This window comes from Brachypodium distachyon, chromosome 3 (genome assembly GCF_000005505.3).
Source record: "Brachypodium distachyon strain Bd21 chromosome 3, Brachypodium_distachyon_v3.0, whole genome shotgun sequence".
Taxonomy (NCBI): Eukaryota; Viridiplantae; Streptophyta; class Magnoliopsida; order Poales; family Poaceae; genus Brachypodium; species Brachypodium distachyon.
This window is the reverse complement of record NC_016133.3, coordinates 55,059,246-55,078,853: the sequence shown is the minus strand read 5'-3', so window position 1 is coordinate 55,078,853 and position 19,608 is coordinate 55,059,246. Positions and strand designations below refer to the sequence as shown.

Below are 19,608 nucleotides of genomic sequence, written 5' to 3'. Positions count from 1 at the left end.
TCCTTGTCTAATTGCCAGGCTTTTCTCTGTCATGCAGGCCAGATCAACAGATCATTTTTGGGTTCAGAATAGATTTGGAAATTCCGTAAATCTATGTGATAGAGACCCGTTCATGTCCACTGATAAATTTCTTCTTTTCTGCTCTTCTTCCTGGTGTCCATCGTTTTTGCATCGACAATTAATTGATTGGGATCTCTCAGCAGACCTATTCGTGCACTGCGCACTTGAGGACCGGGGTTCTGTTTGTGTATACATTATACATCGTCATCTGCTCTTCAAAAGCAGCATTTTCTCCTCCACTTAGATCCTGTGTACGTGCAAAATGATAACAACTTTAGCTTTGGTGCTCTTTCTCTCAGCTTAGACAAAAAATTTTTTGAGGAAAAAGCTTAGACAAATGTTTGTCTTTACCTCTTCGGAAAATAAATAATACACAGAGCTCATTTCCATCTGATGAAAAAAACAACACTCTTGAATGGGTTTGATACTTCGACCACCGGCATTGACAGCGTTTCTCTGAATCCGGATTCACCGTAAAAAGTTAAGATTTGGATTCCTCGCAAAGGAAAAAACTCCCACTTTGAACGGGAGTTCCACAGATCACTTCAGTGGCGGACTGGCAAGATTACTAGCTCAAGTCTGCACCCTTCGTCATAGACAGATATAAACGGTGCTCAAAGTAGGAAAATGCCCCTAATGTGCTCTTCTTTCTCGGATGAAAAGCCAGATTCCAGGGACCATTTCAGGTCGCGTTATTCCCTTTTTAGGAAAAAAAAAGCATCCGAAAACTTAGTACCATTGCTAAGCAAAAGGACGAATAATTGATTTGGTCCCAGCTCAAATTTCTTTCTCGTACACGAAACAACACCTATCACTTGGAGCTTTTCATAATTAAAAACATTGCTAGCAATGACAACGCCCACTCACAGGACCCTTCGTGTTAATGTGAGCGAAGACGGTATCCGGGGTTTCTAGACCAAAGATGACCCGAGTAGGAGATTTTGACCGGTACAAAAAAGCAATGCAATGTGGCTCAATTAGCAAATGTGCGTAAATTCGAATGTTCTTCTTTTGAACAAGCCGTCTCAATTTTGACACCATTACTGAAATAATGTGAAACCAACCAAACTTGAATAGATGAACGTTTGGTTACCATCATGTGACCGGCTTTTATTGCATTCAGCTAGTTACAGAAACGTATAAAACTCTCCCAGATCCATGCGCGTTTATTCGGATAAACTCCTGCAAAGCTAGCTGCTTCTTTTTCTTTGCTTTTCTTTTCAAGGGAAAAAAAGCTGCATGTACATTCTTTCGGTAGAATCTTCTGACGCAATTTTTCAGACACTCACTGCATCAGCGTCTCGTATCGAGTTGAGGCACTATGCAGTTTTAAAAATGAGAGTGGAAAATAATCAAACAGTGTAGGAATAGATACTAAATAGTAGTGTCGCGATACCATTGACCATTCTCTTGTCTTTTTTATACACGACACAAGTAGTACTCTGTAATGTACTACAGTACTACTCGAGTAAGATGGAAGGTTTCGTTAACCACTGCTCTCTGCGTTCCATATTAAATGTCTCAAAAGTTTATATTAAATGTCTCAAAAGTTTGTCCAAACATGAATGTATTTTTTGCCTAAAAAACGTCTAAATGCATGTAATATTTTGATAATTAATATGGGACGGAGGGGAGTATAATTTTACATAATATTTTATCAAGTTGTCATGTCAAAATATTACCATTTTCTGAAAAAAACAAGTGGCATCTGAATTTTTAAATTTACATAATATTTTATCAAGTTATCATGTCATAATATTACGTACCATTTTTCTGGAAAAAAAACAAGTGTGGTCTGAATTTTATTTTGACATCCTCCGTCCAACAAAGAATGTCTCAACTTTGACTAAATTTAATCCATCTATATGCTAAATCATGTCTAGATACATCCAAATTTTGAGAAACTTGAGACATCTTTTGTTAAGAAAATATTTAGTAATATTTTATCAAGTTATCGTGGCATATATATGTTCGGCATTGATACCTCATATCTGTATCTGAAGAAGATGCAGAGGCCAGGAGGCTTTGCTTTCCTTTTCAAACAAAAAATAATCAAATGATACCAATAAGAAGAAGGTTTTGGTAAAAAAAAATGTTTCCGTTCTTACATGTGTAACCGAACGCACCCTTTCTGGTTTGGATAAATCAACAAGAATTTTCTAACTAAGTTACTCTATGACACCGAATTAACACACTAAAGTGCAACAAGGACAAAGCTATATCGCTGGCCATAGATTGCGATCTCGGTGCTCCACGAACTTCCCCACTACATATGAACAAAAAGCAAGCGGGGGACGAGTTAAATTTGGCCTTTGATTGACGCCACAAGTTTTTAACCAACCATTAATTTATTAAACAACCATGCATGCATCGTATGCCAACGCAGATCAAGTTCCATATATATGAAATTGTCTTTTCTCATCTGTGTAAGCATGGACCAATAAGAGGATGGCTTAATTAGGAGAAGAAAAGTATGCAAACACACCTTGTCGATCGTTCCTTTCTGAAAAAAAAAGTTCATCTAATTAAAATAGGCGTTGGCCAGTGCATTGGACGCTTGGTGGGATTTGTTCACGCTAAATTAAGCTATCCATACAAGAGCTTTATGGTTTTGTGCTTAATGACATGGTTTCCTCATTAAACGTCCCAAAACGAATATTCCTGCAAAAATACCACAATCATGCTCCGCCTGTGCACACTTGCTTAATTATTGCACGGGGTTTTTGATCCCGACGGGACTCCAAAAAGAGACGAAATGAGATTACAGAATGTAGGGCTAGACCAGACGAAATACAAGTTCCTCTGTCCTGACGTATGTTCTTACATCGTCGATTTTTTTTCACATCACAAAAATTACTTTTTGCAAAAAAAATTGCAGTAGGTCTATTTTATAAAGTTTGAACTTAAGAATGCACGTATGTACTGTACATGGTTAATTGCATGTGTGTAGATAACTGGGTGCCGTTACCATTTTCACCCTCGGAGCCGTCCACGCCGAACCAAGTGGCTGCAACACCTAACCGAATTTTGTTGCGGAAAATACGTCAAATATACAGCCGCGCGTTAGTATACGGTCGAATACAACATGTATACACAATAAAATACGTGACGCCACGTACGCTTAGAGAAGAAAAGAAAAATACATGGCGTCACGGATCATGTGCCAGGCAGAGATACGCATACACGACGTTTCGTTCGTTCTGTCGACAGTTACGGCCAGATCATCACCTAACGCTACGTACCTGGAAATTTAACCAGGCAGAGATTTTCCTGTCGGGGCCGGAATAACATTTTCTGACAGCGACCTCATCGTTCGTCGAGGCCGACGCGTGTCACGAGGGAGTACGTAGGTATTCCTTACTTTTTGTGACAGTGCCGTCGCTGATGGACTTGACCAAATTAACATGCATGCATGCGTGCTGCTTTCTGTTGCACGTTACGGCCTTAGCGTTTATGCATACGCACTCTCGCCACCGTCACTAGTTAATTCACCATGTGTCCCGGATACAAATTTGTTGGTATACTATATAAGGGAATTAAGGAAAGTGCTTGCAATTTGGGACGATTTTGCTAATTCTTAGTTGTCCGAGACCTGTCTAGATCTCGGGTCACCACATGAGTTGCACATTATTAGCCTGAAATTGTGGGAAAGAGTAGCAGTACTAGGTTGGTAGGAGTAGTGTATGAGATTGAAACTTAGAAATAATGATGGTTGGGTGCTTGGATGGCGAACTGAAATCGGTTGTGTGTGATCGATAGTTGGATAAATTCTACTCATTTCGTACAAATATAGTGTAAGGCTGACATGGAGTTTTATATCAAAATTTGACTAAATATTGGGGCCTTAAGTTTTACTCCCTCCGATTAATAAAAAGTGTCGCCCACTTAGTACAAAAACTGTACTAACTTAGTACAAATGATATTTTTTTGACCGAATTAAAAATGATATATTTGATTTACAATGATTTTTTTTCTAATTGTGATATGGTATAACTTTATACACATATGCCAAATATTAGTTGTTTGAAAGTTGGTCAAATTTTGGCATAGAAAGATGTGTTGGCCTTATATTTTGAATATTTGGATTGAGGGAGTAGGCAACTTATGAATAGACATCACCTAACACGTATACTCGGTGTCAGCGATGGGAGTATATCTTCAAAATACCTGCATACAAACTCCCTCAATTTCTCAAAGAATGAGACCTCTCATTCTGAGGTTTAACCTTGACCAACAATTATGTTACTTCTGAAATATATTTCTCACGAAATTAGCTACCCTAAGTTTAGCATCTCAAGATAGAAAGGATTTTTTTCTTCTCCTTTCATAATACGAAGTATTAATGTTCCCTCTATTCCTTTCAATCAAAGCTTGTTATCTCAAAATTTATCTTCCTTTATAAGATGTTTTAGCTTTGTTCTAAGTCAAACTTTAGAAAAATCTACCAATATCTATAACTCTATATTTGTTTTATTAGATCCTTCATGATATATATCTTCATATTATGCTTATGCAGAATTGCCAGTTAGTATATTTTTCTATAAACTCGGTTATAATTTATGAAGGTTGACTTAGGACAAGGGTAGAACCTTTTACATTTAGGAACTAAGATAGTATAAGACATATCACAACTTGTTTGACAACCATCGTTTCATTTGGTTGAATTTGAGTTAATTACATATTCAAGAGTCATGTTTGTCTGTCACCTGAGTTTGTAGAAATAGAGATAAATACGGAGAATTTGTGCCTTTCAGAGAGGGATTGATGCTCACATGGAATTTTATAATGAATTGATATAGTACCAAATTTCATGCCATCAGAACAAGTTGTGTTCATGAAATTCTAAAATAATTTTTTCGTATTTGAGACCGAAATAATGAGTACCAAACGAGCTCTTAAATTTTATTAAGACAAAGACTTTGATCAGAGTTACTTTTTTATGGAAAGAAAAGAACATGACTAACTGAGAGACCGGCAGGTTACCTTTGCCAGTTGCCACGTTGGAATCTCGCCACTCGCAGCCGCGGACGCACCGGCCTTCGTCGGCGTGCTGGGTCGCGTCTGATCATCTCCAACTTTCGATCGATTTGCGTCGCCCAATCTACTGACGGAAAATGCAGAGCAGACGCACACTCATCCAATTAGTGTACTATATTTACATACTCTCCGTTTTTAAATACTTGTCATGGTTTAGTGCAAATTTACACTAAAATCACGACAAGTATTTAGAAACGGAGTAACTACTTACTACCTATGGCATTAACTACACAAGTGCGCTCCTACGAGTTTCTTACTTACGGCGACACGACATTAGTCCCCGGCGAAACACTCTGTTTTTTCCCTTAGATTTATTACTTCGATAGAAGAAACAACGGATCGATCCACCATGGAGCAACCGTTAGACGGATGGATTTCGACGTTGACAGGGCGACGGATGACTCGATCGGCAAGTTATTCACGTCTACCTAGCTTGCAGTAACGTTTTTTCTCGACCGGTTAATTGCACACCCAAGTTCATGCATGCACGGGTGATCAGCTGGATTTAGCACACATGAGCTAACCGAAACTTAATTAATGAGTTCGCATTATGATCTGCTGCCCCGGCCGGCCGAGAATGGCCAGCACCAGCAGCTAGCGACGTGAGTGAGCCGCTCAAGTAAGGCACGTACGTTACGTTGCTTAACTCCTGCAATCCCTCGTGTTCCCCTGTCTTTTCGCCCAAAAGATGGGGTTGGGCAGGGGATTATCATCTTCTTAAAAACAAAAACAAAAAAAATCTTCCTCTTCATTCCCCGATCCTCTCCTCATCTCCTCCTCCCATCTTTCCTTTAATTCCCGAGCGAGTGACGCAAGCAGACTGCGACCAGTTAGATTTCGGGCAGCTAGCTATAGTACATATAGGGTAGTATATATATACGTACACATAAACAATTGAACGCACCCACATATATATAGAAAGCACGTACGCTACGCACCACTCATGATCGATGATCCGTTACACATTTCCGTGCAGCCAGCAAGCCAGCATACATTGCAAGCTAGCTCTCCACCACCACTGCTACGAATTCCGTTCCCTCCTCTGCTTTCCTTTCTTCTTTTTCCCCTTTATGGCTAATTTCCGGCTCCTTTAGTTCCTTCTACCTAATACTTTTATCTTCTTTTCAGCACCACTAAGTCCCCCTCCCTTATTTGTTGTGCGAGTCTCCATACATATGCATGAGCCAGATCATAGAGAAACGATCGAAGTGAAGAGCCGACTCGATCGCATATCCTTTTCCCTCTCTCTCTCCGTCCCTAGCTAGCTCTCGATCTATATAAGCACAATTGCTTCTCCCATCACTCCTGCCTGTCTGTCCTTGTCCCCCAGCCGCAGCCCGGGCCTCTCTCCTAGCTTAAGCTAGCACCGATCCTCGGTCTCCCCACATGTAATTTAGCTACGCCGGGACAAGAAGCAACACAAACACGAATTCGATCCCGGGCGCCCAGCGAGCCGAGAGACTGTTAGCTAGCTAGCTAGCCAGTATATAGCTAGGAAGGGAGGCTCTCTCCTGCTGCCATGGTGAAGTTCTCGCGGGAGTACGAGGCCAGCATCATCCCTGAGTGGAAGGCGGCCTTCGTCGACTACAAGGGCCTCAAGAAGCTCATCAAGAAGATCAAGATCTCCCGCCGCGACGACGACTCGTCGACGTCGTCGGCGCTCATCGCCTCCTCCGGCGCCGGTGACCGCGGCGAGAGCGAGAGCGAGAGCTTCAGCTTCTCCGTGCTCGACCCGGTGCGCGCCCTCGCCGCGCGCCTGGCGCCCAGAGTGCAAGCCCTGGGTCCGAATAACTCGGTGCGTGTACGTGTCGATGGTCACGTCAAATTTCTCTTTTTTGGCAAATATTTTCGTGCAACGAAACGAGAAGTTCTTGGCTTCTTGCACGTACACGACATGTGCGTACGTGATGCGTAGTGTTTGGTTCTGATAGTGTGCATTTTTGGCAGGAGGACGAGGAGGGCAGCGGCACCGATTCAGGGGAGCTCGTCCGATCATGGGACAAGCACGTAAGCATCTCGAGAATGCCAACCATGGATCACATTTACATGTGTGCACACACACGAACGCTGTGCCGCATGCATTATATTCCTGCAAAATTAGACACTCATGTTGTGAAAAATCATGTGTGTACAGGAGAGGGAGTTTCTGGAGCGGGCGGACGAGGAGCTGGAGAAGGTGAACAGCTTCTACGGGGCGCAGGAGGCGGAGCTGCTGGCGCGCGGCGACGCGCTCCTGGAGCAGCTCCGGATCCTGGCCGACGTCAAGCGCATCCTGGCCGACCACGCCGCCAACCGGCGCCGCAACAGGGGCCTCGCCAGGACCCGCTCCATGCCGACGCCGCCGCCGCTCTCGGCTTCTCCCAACGTCTCCAGCGGCCGCTACCTCCTCTCCCCGGGCCTCGCCTCGCCGCAGTCCATGTCAGGTAGCTAGCTAGTTCCCCGTGCTCCCACTGCAAACCAACACTACTTATTATTATTAGTTACACACACTTGCACCCATGCCGAATCTTCTCTCTCGTTACGCTCGTCCGTTCGTGTGTGCGTCATCAGGCTCAACCAACCGGTTACCCATGCACGTCACTAGCTCACACATGAACCCCGGCCTAGCTTGTTGCTTGCCCATCCTTTATGCATGCACGGGAAGTGAACCACTCACTTGTTGTGTAATTTGACAGATGGGAGCCTGGAGATGCAGCAGGCGGAGACGGCGGAGGGGGCGGCGGTGGCGGACGAGGTGATGGCGGCGCTGGAGCGCAACGGCGTCAGCTTCCTGGGGCTGCCGGGGAAGAAGGACGCCAAGAAGGCCGACGCCGGCGCCAAGTCTAGGGCGCTGCAGATGCCTGCCACGGTCAGGATCGACATCCCGGCGTCCAACCCGGGCCGGACGGCGCTCAAGGTGTGGGAGGAGCTCGTCAACGTGCTCCGGAAAGATGGCGCCGACCCCGCCGCCGCCTTCGTCCACCGCAAGAAGGTCCAGCACGCCGAGAAGAACATTCGGGACGCCTTCATGGCGCTCTACCGCGGCCTCGAGCTGCTCAAGAAGTTCAGGTGTGCATGCGTCCAATCACCGTGCACCGAAAATAAATGAATTGGATTTGCATTTATTTTGGACGGAGGGAGCGGATTAATTAATTCTCGCTTCACTGATCCTTTTGGAAATCTCACTCACCTAGTAAAATTTGCACGCTAAGAAACAACACTGGTTGAAAATATGGATGGTTGGATATGTTTTTTTACAGCATATGACCTCTTTATTACCTCCCAGGAATATATGGTTGCATCATCTACTAAAAGAGGTACAATGCTAGGATGGTTGCATATGTTAATTAAAAGACTTAAGATTGTGACTAATTTTTTTTTCAAAAATAAAGAAGTGTTGAATAGGCAACACATCATTAAGTGAGCAGGCTAAAGGTTATCATTCGTATCCTCTTCTTTTGTTCTGAAAGTCTGAACTGTAATGCCTTTGTAGTGGTGGTGATGGACTGACTGTTTTTGTTTTCCCTTCTTTTGGTGCATGGATGAATGCAGCTCTCTCAATGTAAAGGCATTCACCAAGATTTTGAAGAAATTCGTCAAGGTACGTAATATTAACACCCACTAGCAACATGTGTTCATTAGAAATGGATGGACAGGAACAAGAATAAAGAGAAATACCCTAGTAATTAACAATAGTCTTATAGGTGTATTCTTTTAGGAGTATATACTCCCTCCTTTTCATAAAGATTAGCTTTTTTGGTTAAGACAAATATTTGACCAAGAATTACTAACTTAATGTGTTTTTTCATACATGAAACTTATGTCAATAGATTCATCTTCAAAAGCTTTTCCTAATAATTGTGATTTCGTATTATATAAATTACATATTAATAAAGTTATCATTAGTCAAAGCCTTGTCTTAACACAAAACCAAATATGTCGATCTTTGTGAAAAAGAGGGAGTATAGGTCATGCATATTATTTAAAGGCAAACACTCCAGTTAGTGATCAGTTATCCTACTGGATTGGCATCATGCAGATACAAATTTATAAGCAAATAAGCACTGTTGGTCCCTTCCTTCCTGTCTGGTTAGCATCTGAATTTATAAACTTCTTAGTGCTAACATGGTGAGTTGGTGACGCCTCAGCATCTGTCACGCTACTCATATTGTCTGCAGAACTAACACGCGTAATTAAACTGATGTGTTTTTGGCAACTGACACGAAATGCTTTCAGGTATCAGAGCAACAACGAGCAACGGACTTGTTTTCACAGAAGGTAAAGAGATCGCCGTTCAGCAGCTCCGACAAGGTACCATCATCTACATCCTGCACGAACACTTCTGCAATACCAACCTGAAGAACATGAACAGAAGGAATTAATGCAAAAAGATGGAAATCCTGAGCAGGTGCTTCAGCTCGCAGACGAGGTGGAGTCCCTTTTCACGAAGAATTTCACGGGCAACGACAGGATGGTGGCGATGAAGTACCTCAAGCCGCAGCAGCTCAAGAACACGCACATGATCACCTTCCTCGTAGGCACGTAGTCAGATCCGTCCATCTTTCTCCTAAAAAGTAGAAAAAGAAAAAGAAAAGATCCACCCATCTACCATCTATGGTGTTCAATCCTCTAATTTGGTGTTTTTTGTTTCGTGTTTCAGGGTTGTTCACAGGAACATTTGTGAGTCTGTTCATCATATATGCTATTTTGGCCCATGTTTCTGGCATTTTTGCTTCAGCTGGAAACACAGCCTACATGGAAGTGGTTTTCCATGTTTTCAGGTAAACTCTCAAGTCCAGTTTCTAACTATATAAGATGCTCTGTTCTTGCAACGGGTTTGGTACTATTTTTCATTATCTGGGATTTAGTAATTGATGAAAGGATGCAATTTTACCTCGAAACATGACAGTAGATGTGCCCTTGCTCTTCTGCAGCATGTTCGCACTCATCAGCTTGCACTGCTTCCTGTATGGATGCAACCTCTTCATGTGGAAGAGCACCAGGATCAACCAGAACTTCATATTTGATTTTGCACCGAACACTGCCCTAACACATAGGGACGCCTTCCTCATGTCCGCATCTATCATGTGCACTGTGGTGGCCGCACTGGTCATCAACCTGTTCCTCAGGAATGCCGGTGCATCCTACGCAAACGCTGTGCCTGGCGGGCTCCTAGTAGTAAGAACACAAACTATATATTATGGAATATTTGATAGCTCAGGTTGTGTATCAACTGATTTCAGTTTTCAAAACTTTTCAGCTGTCAATAGGAGTCCTGTTCTGTCCGTTTAATGTGTTCTACCGCTCAACAAGGTACTGCTTCATGCGCATCTTGCGTAACATCATATTCTCGCCATTCTACAAGGTAAGGAGACCTATGAAGCTTTCGATTCACAAACGGTTATGAACATTTAGATGACAGGGCTGCCTCATTATGCAGGTTCTGATGGCTGATTTTTTTATGGCTGACCAGCTAACTAGCCAGGTAACAGTCATCTCACTTTTATACTATAACAATGGAGCATTGAGATGCAATTCTTATAAGTTAAATTTGTATGTACCAGGTTCCATTATTAAGGCACATGGAGTTTGCAGCATGCTACTTCATGGCAGGAAGCTTTAAGGCTAACCCATATGAGACCTGTACAAATGGCCAGCAATACAAACACATAGCCTATGTGATTTCTTTTCTCCCTTATTACTGGAGAGCTATGCAGGTATAAATTGAAATATGAATATTAGTAAGATTTCAAATTGTTAGGATTAGTTTGAAACTAAAACTTGTCACCATGTTTTGAAGTGTTTAAGAAGGTACCTGGAGGAACATGACATGAATCAGCTCGCAAATGCTGGAAAGTATGTTTCGGCGATGGTTGCAGCTGCTGTTAAGTTCAAGTACGCTGCAACGCCGACGCCTTTTTGGGTGTTGATGGTAGTCATTTCGTCCTCAGGTGCCACCTCTTACCAGCTCTACTGGGACTTTGTCAAGGACTGGGGCTTCTTCACCCCTAAATCTAAGAACCTATGGCTGCGAGATGAGCTCATCTTGAAGAATAAATCCATCTACTATCTTTCCATGGTATTACACTTTGTTCAACCAATTTGCAGTACAATACTGATACAGAAAAGACTACCTTTAGGAGTACTAATGCCTTCACGACGCAGGTGCTCAATCTACTACTTCGCCTGGCCTGGACTGAGAGCGTAATGAAGTTCCGTGTTGGTAAGGTGGAGACTCGCCTGCTGGACTTTTCACTTGCCTCATTAGAAATAATCCGGCGGGGGCATTGGAACTTCTACAGGTATTTGAAATTAGAATAGAGCTGGAATCATTAACTTTAGTTTAGTTTAGTGTTTTATTATAACTCGGGTATATGGTTGACTGGATTGCAGGCTGGAGAATGAACACTTGAACAATGTTGGCAAGTTCAGAGCAGTAAAGACTGTCCCGTTACCATTTCGTGAACTCGAAACTGATTGATAAGACGGAGAGAAGGGTATGACGGCTCACATTATCAGGGGAATTTAGGATCAGAGTTCCAGGAATGGGTCCCTGACCCTAGTAGTGCTTGCTGCTAGATTTGGAACACAGGTGGTAATAAAGTCTTCAGAGAGCATAACTTCAGAAGACCATGGTGTTACCGATCTTAAGATGGAATAAGCTCAGACGGTGCACTGTATCAAGTTCACCAGGGCACAGCTAACTGAGGCATTATGATCAGGAAAGAGAGGAGAAGGATCCTCATTGCCGATTGAAGATCGATGCCCATTAATCAACTAACAAGATATTAATTTTGTTGATGGTTAATCTCTGTGTATGTGTCTAGGGATTGATGCCAAGAAAATAGTGCGCATGCTTATGAACATGGCAGCAACTGAGTTTGAACAATGTTTTGGTGAATACATGTAAAAATCCAGTGTAGTGGAAAAATACATGGACATAAATGGTACGGAGTACAAAATAAAGAAGCAGACCTGATCCCACTGCCCACGCTCCGCCGCAAGCCCGCCTCAGCCTCCGCGTCCTTCCCGACAGAGGCCCTCCCGGGCGGCAGCCCGGAGGGTATAGACGAGCTTGGAGGACTCCACGGAGCTCGGGCCCTCGGGATCCACGAAGTGGACCACCGCACGACCGACGTGGGCTTGGACGGCTTGGACGCCGCCGACTTCTCCTTGCCACCGGCGGTCGTCGGGGTGCGGCGCGAGTCGGACGAGGAGGGGGAAGGCTTGGGGGTGAGCGGGGCGAGGCGGCGGCCGCGGGAAGCTTTCCGCCGCCGCTGCCGCCGGAGCGGTCCTCGGGACGGTGGCTTTGATTGGGGGATTTGGGATGATTGATCGATGAGAGATTGATTTGGGATTTTCGGGAGGACGGCTGTGTTTGAAATTTCGAGGTGATTTGTGCTTGTGCTGTTTTTTTTTAGAACTTGTGCTTGTGCTGTTGTGCAAGCTGCTGGATATGGGCCCGGCGTGTGTGGGTACTGGACGATGGCTCTTTTGTTCTGCTGGGCTACAGACCGGCCTGGGATCCCGCCCGGGCAATGGGCTACAGACCGGCCAGTACGTGATCCCGTGTCAGTGAGTACTGACCTCTCTCTCGTGATTAGTACTACTCCGACAGTACCGCCGAGCGCGCCCACTGCCCGTGCATGATTAGCACGCACGCAAGCCAACATAGGATACCAGAAAAAAGGGTACTGCACGTACATTTAACAATTAACACCATCATCACAACAGCGAAACATCATGCAATACGTCCTTTCCAGAGGGAGATTATTATCATCGTTAATTAACCAGGTCGACAGCAACTCATCCCCATTTTTCTCTTTACTGCAATGCTGCGTGCACATGCATGCATGAGTTGTGCACGACCAGCTAGGTTTAGGCTTACCTAAACAAGGGCACATTACATAGCAAGCTTTAAATCGCTGCCTGCTCCCGTAGTAGTAGGCTAGTAGCTCTAGCTAAGTACTAGTAGTACACTAATTAGCCGCGTGGCTGCTTCATCATGGTGGCAAGGGAGAAATGGTGGCTTCAGGGGAGGGACCAATTTTGTTGGGTCCACTCCATGCATGCAATGCAAACACACCTCTCTGTCACCGATTTCTTGTTTAAGGACAAACTATCTTGCCGCTGCGTTGTCCCTGCCCATATGATATGCCCGCGGCTCGATCCACGCGGGTGAATAGGTGAACCCCAAGATCTGCACTGCAGCTAGCTGCTTACTTGTATGCATCTTCGTTTCAGAAAAGATCTTGTTCTGGCTGTATCAATCCTTCCATGTCTGCCTGCCTCCTCAGAGAGATCTCAAAAAGACGGACACATGAACACATCATATGCGGTGCTGAGCCGCAATCCCTGTTGATTTCCCTCCCAATGCTTCTCCAGAGTTCAGAGAAGCAATAAGCTCCTGAAAATGAGTTCAAACTTCAGAGCAGGAAGTCTGGAAATGAGTTGCAGAATCAATTAGTAGCTATAGCACTAGGCCAACCGTACGTGGTTAATTAACTACGCCGCACGTGATCTGATCCGGGATCGCACAATACTTTCACATAACACACGTAATAGCTAGCACGAGAATAATGATAGTCGTGGCTAGCATTTCTTTGCCCAGCTGTGGCCTGCATCTGCGAGATGGATCGGCCAAGCTAGCCCAGATCTCTTTACCAACTTGGCTTATACCTACCTACTTGCAAGTTTCTGTCAGGGACACAGAAGAATCGTCCGATCCGGCGTAAATGCACGCACTCAGGCATGCGCAGGACAGGAGGCTCTCCGTTCACAGTGGCAGTTGGCAACTTGGCATCCATCTATCTACTGATGCAGCTGATGCATGAAGCCACCAACCTAATAGGATTTGCTTCCCCGGATTAGCAACCTGCCGTGCCCGATCGTAGGCTCATCTGGTGATCGATTGATTATTTTGGTTGGCAGCACTATAGTTTCAGGTTTAGGATTTGTCAGGTGTTAGATGTGTCTCTGTTGAGTCGACACGGCACCGGGATGCCCAACAGCCGACGACTTTTAAGACCCCGGTTATTAGGTTAGGGCCTAATTCGCTCCGTTTGTTTGGTTGACGGAGACTGTTATTGTTACGTGGTTGGTTTGTGCAGTAGCGACAGAGTTGTTACGCCCTTTTCTTCCTTCAGAAAAAAAAAACTGTTGATGCAGTTGTGCAATTTCATTGGTCAAACGAGGATAAACCGCGTCGTGTTGGTTATTTATCTTTCTAGAGCCCGATCAAGAAGTCAGTACAAGCGCATGACATAACTGTTGTTAGCCAATTACTCCTAGTACTGATCATTCAGGAGACCATCTACCATCAACGGCAGCTAGCTTGCCTCGCAATTGTTCTTTAAGACAAGATGGTAGTAAAAGAAAGACAACCAAAATCGATTGGTGTCCGGCGTAATTAAACGATGAGCCCCACACCAAAGCCAGATCGCCCCAATAACGCTCAAGCAAAAACAGCAGCGTCCCCACCTGCCAGAGGGACATACACGACGAGAGAAGCTTGCTGCCTCCGTCGCGGCCAACAAGACCGACTCCACGCTCTCCACTGCCACGACTCGACCGATCGAGACAGAGAGAGGGAGACATCGCACGAATCGAAACGCGAACCCGTCTCTCTGCTCTCTGGAAATAGGAGGACCACTTCGTCCCCCTCCTCTCCGGTCTCTCTCTCTCTCCCCCCTCCCTCCCTGCCGCCGCCCGCCGATTCTCCGCTGCCTCCCTCCCCGCCGCGCGCGCGCGCGTGCAAGTCGCCGGCGCGGTCTGCCGTCGGGCGCGCGGCCGATCCAGTCCAGACCCTCCTGGGCGCCAGATCTGACCCCCATGCGGTGCCAGATCCGAATCGCCTAGCGTAGCGGCGCCTAGAGGGTGGAGGAGGAGCGAGGTGGGGTTTGGCTGCTGCTCGTTCCCCGCCCAGCGCCAGGACTGACAGGGACAGTAGCAGCAGCAGAAGCCAGCCATGGACGACGTGTCCAGGTACGCGCACAGCCCGGCCCACCTCGCCGTGGCGCGGCGGGACCACGCGGAGCTGCGGAGGCTGGTGGCCGCGCTCCCTCGCCTCCCGCGCGCCGGGGAGGTGAGCACCGAGGAGCAGTCCATCGCCGGGGAGGGCGTGGCGGACGCGGTCTCCGCCGTCATCGACCGCCGCGACGTGCACCGGAGGGAGACCCCGCTCCACCTCGCCGTCCGCCTCCGCGACCCCGTCGCCGCCGACATCCTCATGTCCGCCGGCGCCGACTGGTCGCTCCAGAACGCCGACGGCTGGTCCGCCCTCCAGGAGGCCGTCTGCACCCGCGAGGACGCCATCGCCACCATCATCGCGCGGCATTACCAGCCCCTCGCCTGGGCCAAGTGGTGTCGCCGCCTCCCGCGCGTCCTTGCCTCCATCAACCGCATCCGCGACTTCTACATGGAGATCTCCTTCCACTTCGAGTCCTCCGTTATACCCTTCATCGGACGCATCGCCCCGTCCGACACCTACCGCATTTGGAAGCGAGGGGCTGCGCTACGAGCTGACATGACGCTTGCTGGATTCGACGGCTTCCGCATCCAGCGCTCGGACCAGACATTTTTGTTTCTCGGCGACGGAGCGCGGCCGGAGGATGCTGGGGGTAAGGAGTTGCTGCCAGGTTCTCTAATAGTTCTGTCCCATAAGGATAAAGAGATCACAGATGCGTTGGAAGGAGCGGGCGTTCAACCTACAGAGGCAGAGGTGGCTCATGAGGTGGCATTGATGTCCAAGACGAATATGTATCGCCCTGGGATAGATGTCACGCAAGCGGATCTCGTACCGCATATGAACTGGCGCCGGCAAGAGAGGACTGAAGCCGTGGGGCAGTGGAAAGCGAAGGTGTATGATATGTTGAATGTTCTGGTGACAGTGAAGTCGAGACGGGTTCCTGGGGCAATGACAGATGAGGAGCTGTTTGCGATGGATGGGGAGGAGAAGAACGGGAGGAGCACAGAACTTGAATCCGAGCTGGATGAGGTCTTGACAGCCGAGGAGAGGAAGCAGCTTGATTCTGCGTTGAGAATGGGGAACCAAGACGAGGAATCTGAGGATAGGGCTGAGGAAGGTGATAAAGGGGCTGAAAATTTGGATGCAAATGGTGTGGGGAAAGACAAGAAGGGATGGTTCGGTTGGAGCGGTAAGAAAGGCGCCAAGAATGACGAGAAGCCACCCAAGGCAGTGAGTAAGGATGAGTCGGGTGATCCAGGGAAGGGAAAGGAGAAGGGAAATGGAAAGAAGAAGAAGGGTGCCTCTTCTGGGGATTCCAATAAACTTGAAAGCGAGTACAAGAAGGGATTAAGACCAGTGTTGTGGCTGACACCAGATTTTCCTTTGAAGACGGATGAGCTGATCCCTTTGCTCGATGTATTAGCAAACAAAGTGAAGGCTGTCAGGAGGCTTAGGGAACTCTTGACTACCAAGCTGCCTACAGGCACATTTCCAGTCAAGGTAACCATCTTTCAACTTGACTACATTAGTCATTCCATTTTCAGTTACTCAATGAGCTCCAATTGATTGCAGTGCTGTTTATTTCATATCAAAGTTTGCTTTCTTATTCTTTCTGAACATCCATGGTGATGGGCAACTATGACTTTGTAAGTCAAGATTTACAGTCATGTCACCAGGATTCAGTTTCCATACTACAATCAACAAAAAAATTCGCCTACTGTAGGACAGTAGGAGCAATGTCATTGTTTGGTGTCGACTGACCACCATGCTTCGTTCTACTTCTCTTCCCTTGCTTGGATTTCTGGTATCAGTCACACAGTGTTGTTTAGACCTCCATCGTGAAATTATCTTTGTTCCTGGCTCTGATCTCAATATCTGATGTATGACTAATAGCTATGCATGTTCTTTTCTGGGACTGGAAGTATTATAAGAGAGAATTGCTCAAGTTATCGAAATACTGGATCTTATACATGCCCTTCTGGAACTTGTAATCAATATCTTCCACTCACAAGGACAGTCATAAGATGTGGTCTTCAGTTTTTCACCATCTGCCTGCCTGCTTTGCTAGAAAGTATGATTGCACTTGTAGCATATTGTCTTTACTTTCACAATAGGAGCATAGAACGAAATAATTAAGCCTTTTCTTTGAAGTATTTGTTGGAGTCTAATAAGGGATTTATATTCGAGTTGAAATGATAAACTCATTGTTTACAGCTTATAACATGCAACATATGAACAAATGATATACTACTGGTAGGCTTTAGATGCATGATGACATTTCTTCTCCTTATTGCTTGGAAATACGTATGCATATAGAACATTCTTCACCTATGCATATAGAACATTCTTTACTCGCCCTAGAATCTATGAGTTACTTCATATGTATTGTTAATTGGTTTGCCACATTTTTCTGCTTCGTTAAATCATCTCTTTTCACATTGTTCTCAATGCTTCTGCACATGTTTTATTGTTGAATCTTGGTTACTATTAGAGGCCTGGAGCAGGACTTACTATTGTGTCTGTTCTAGAGATTTGAGTTTCAATCTGACCACTTTAAATATTAAAATATAATGCTAGCTACTTGAGGCGACAGCTAACCAGTATCTGAACAAGGCAGGATTATTGCCAAAAAGTATAGTGCTATCAGGATTATTTCCACATACAGTATCCATTTTGCCTGTCTTTTTGATCCAGGCTGAGTTTCATTCCTTCTAACTGCATGTATTGCCTTCACATAATTTTTAACCTACAATGCCTATTGTCCATTTGCCCAATCAATACCATTATGCACCTGTCAAGAATGTGATAGCAGGTCTGGAAAGACTAGTAATCTAACTGATGCATGTGAAAGCACATAGTGCTTGATTCATGATTGATTGAAAAAGTATGGATTGATGAACAGAACTGTTTTCTTACCTTGAAGGTTTTCATGCAAGGATGTTTTGCTCTCGAGGAACTCTCCTTTTCCCTTTGTATTCCTACTTGAGGGACACTCTGGGTGTTTTATCCTTATTACCAGGGGGGAATGGATATTCATGGATGATAGACTGCATCCGGTAAGCTATATTTTAAAATAGTGATTTCTAACTGCGTGTCGTGTTTATTTTCAGATTGCTATCCCTATTGTCCCAACGATACGGGTCATTGTGACATTCACAAAGTTTGAAGAACTACAACCTTTAGATGAGTTTGCTACACCACCTTCAAGCCCCACGCAGTTCCAGGACGCCAAGTCCAAAGATTCAGAAGGATCAGCCTCATGGTATTCATGGGTTAGAGGGGGCCGCGGTGCACAGTCTAGTGACAGTGGTGATAGTCGGAACTGGAAAGATGAGGTTGATCCATTCCACATACCTTCTGAATACACCTGGGTTGATGCCACTGAGAAGAAACGGAGGATGAAGGCAAAGAAAGCCAAGAGCAGGCGAGGTACGGCTCGTAAGCAGTCGTCGAAAAGCACCTCCTCAGAAGGGGCCCAACACCCGATGATGGATGGCTTTGAATAAAGCATTTTTACAGCATAGTAAATCGCTGCTGCGTCCACACGGTGCTAGGTGTTGATGGTGGCTGCTCGTCAGGCGCAGGTGCTAGATGTTGATGGTGGCTGATCAGTAAGCTGCAGATCGATAGTGCCCCCGGAGAATACGTGTGGCTTGGTAACCGATTCCGAGCCAAATCTCAAGGAAGTACAGGATGGATTATACCGTGCTAATCTGTAATTCAATTCTATTTTTGTCCCCGCCCCTTTTCCTTCATGTTGGATGTATGTTTGATGGTGATGATGATATAGCCCTGTTGTTTAAAAGATGTGTTCGACACTATGAGGGGGATGTAGTGTTTCCCCCGTCCTCCCGTTGTATGAATACTTGGTATATGCAGTGATTTTTCGATGCACATGCTTGTACCAAACGGATCTCCTTTTGTTTCTGCAGTTTGCTTGCGTCTACTACTCCGGTATGTTCTTCTGCTGGTTTGTGCACGCAGTCTCTCATGCTTTGTTTCCAAGGGGTGGCATTTCTTCATGGAAGAGCAATTTTATTATTCCCAGAGAGACATGTTACTACTGTAGTATATACGAGCTTTCTACGGGTTACTAAATTGCATTACTTTTCAGCAGAGAATACACTAATTTGCATTTCGTGTTTGTCAAATGGAATCAACACCTTGAGACTTCTACAGATTTTTCTTTTTGTCTACATTTATCTCTCTGCTTCGTCATTTATGCCTAAATTACAAATTTAAGGTGGCACGACGAACGAGTTCATGTGAACCTCGTGCTGCAACTCATACCCGCAGAAGTTTGTCCACGCGTCACGATCATGGACCTTTTCTAGCGTCTTGGTCTCGAGGTGGAACGCGAACGTCCCACGGGCCACGGATGGAGCTGCCTTGGGCGAGCGTGAAGAAGAACACTCCGCTCTTCTCGCAGTACCATCGCCTAGCTTGTCATAGCGGCCGCGCACTTTACTTTAAACTGGGTGAACAAGGTCCTATCTTGTCGCACCCATCTCCCAGCACTTACATCACCGTCATTGCCGGCGTCATCTCGGAAGAAGCTTCGCGTG

General features: G+C 45.6%; 2 protein-coding genes and 1 long non-coding RNA gene across 5 annotated transcripts; 2 read left to right on the top strand and 1 right to left on the bottom strand.

Annotated features, from left to right (window-relative positions):
- The first annotated feature begins 6,287 nt into the window (after positions 1 to 6,287).
- LOC100822125 (phosphate transporter PHO1-2) lies at positions 6,288 to 12,021 on the top strand. 2 transcript variants are annotated; one of them, XM_014901347.2, is made up of 15 exons: positions 6,288 to 6,898; positions 7,045 to 7,104; positions 7,232 to 7,520; positions 7,773 to 8,145; positions 8,629 to 8,677; positions 9,313 to 9,387; positions 9,485 to 9,614; positions 9,737 to 9,857; positions 10,011 to 10,254; positions 10,337 to 10,441; positions 10,517 to 10,561; positions 10,641 to 10,793; positions 10,877 to 11,155; positions 11,242 to 11,378; positions 11,470 to 12,021. In XM_014901347.2, exons 1-15 carry the CDS (start codon positions 6,617 to 6,619, stop codon positions 11,555 to 11,557), a joined length of 2,430 nt encoding a protein of 809 aa, XP_014756833.1. In that variant the 5' UTR covers positions 6,288 to 6,616; the 3' UTR covers positions 11,558 to 12,021. The 2 variants fall into 2 exon arrangements, with proteins under 2 accessions (XP_014756833.1, XP_003570364.1); XM_003570316.4 differs by having other exon boundaries at positions 6,289 to 6,892.
- Positions 9,022 to 9,737, bottom strand: LOC104583841. Its single transcript, XR_002965069.1, has 2 exons — positions 9,566 to 9,737; positions 9,022 to 9,431 (listed from the first exon to the last, which is right to left on the bottom strand). It is a non-coding gene; the product is annotated as an uncharacterized LOC104583841 (long non-coding RNA).
- A 2,612-nt stretch (positions 12,022 to 14,633) lies between the features above and the next one.
- LOC100839112 (ankyrin repeat domain-containing protein 13C) lies at positions 14,634 to 18,952 on the top strand. Of its 2 annotated transcripts, none has more exons than XM_010237648.3 (2): positions 14,634 to 16,543; positions 17,967 to 18,131. In XM_010237648.3, the coding sequence occupies exons 1-2, from the start codon at positions 15,044 to 15,046 to the stop codon at positions 18,027 to 18,029; spliced, it is 1,563 nt and encodes a 520-aa protein (XP_010235950.1). In that variant the 5' UTR covers positions 14,634 to 15,043; the 3' UTR covers positions 18,030 to 18,131. The 2 variants fall into 2 exon arrangements, with proteins under 2 accessions (XP_010235950.1, XP_010235949.1); XM_010237647.2 differs by lacking the exon at positions 17,967 to 18,131 and adding an exon at positions 18,154 to 18,952 and having other exon boundaries at positions 14,638 to 16,543.
- The last annotated feature ends 656 nt before the right edge of the window (positions 18,953 to 19,608 follow it).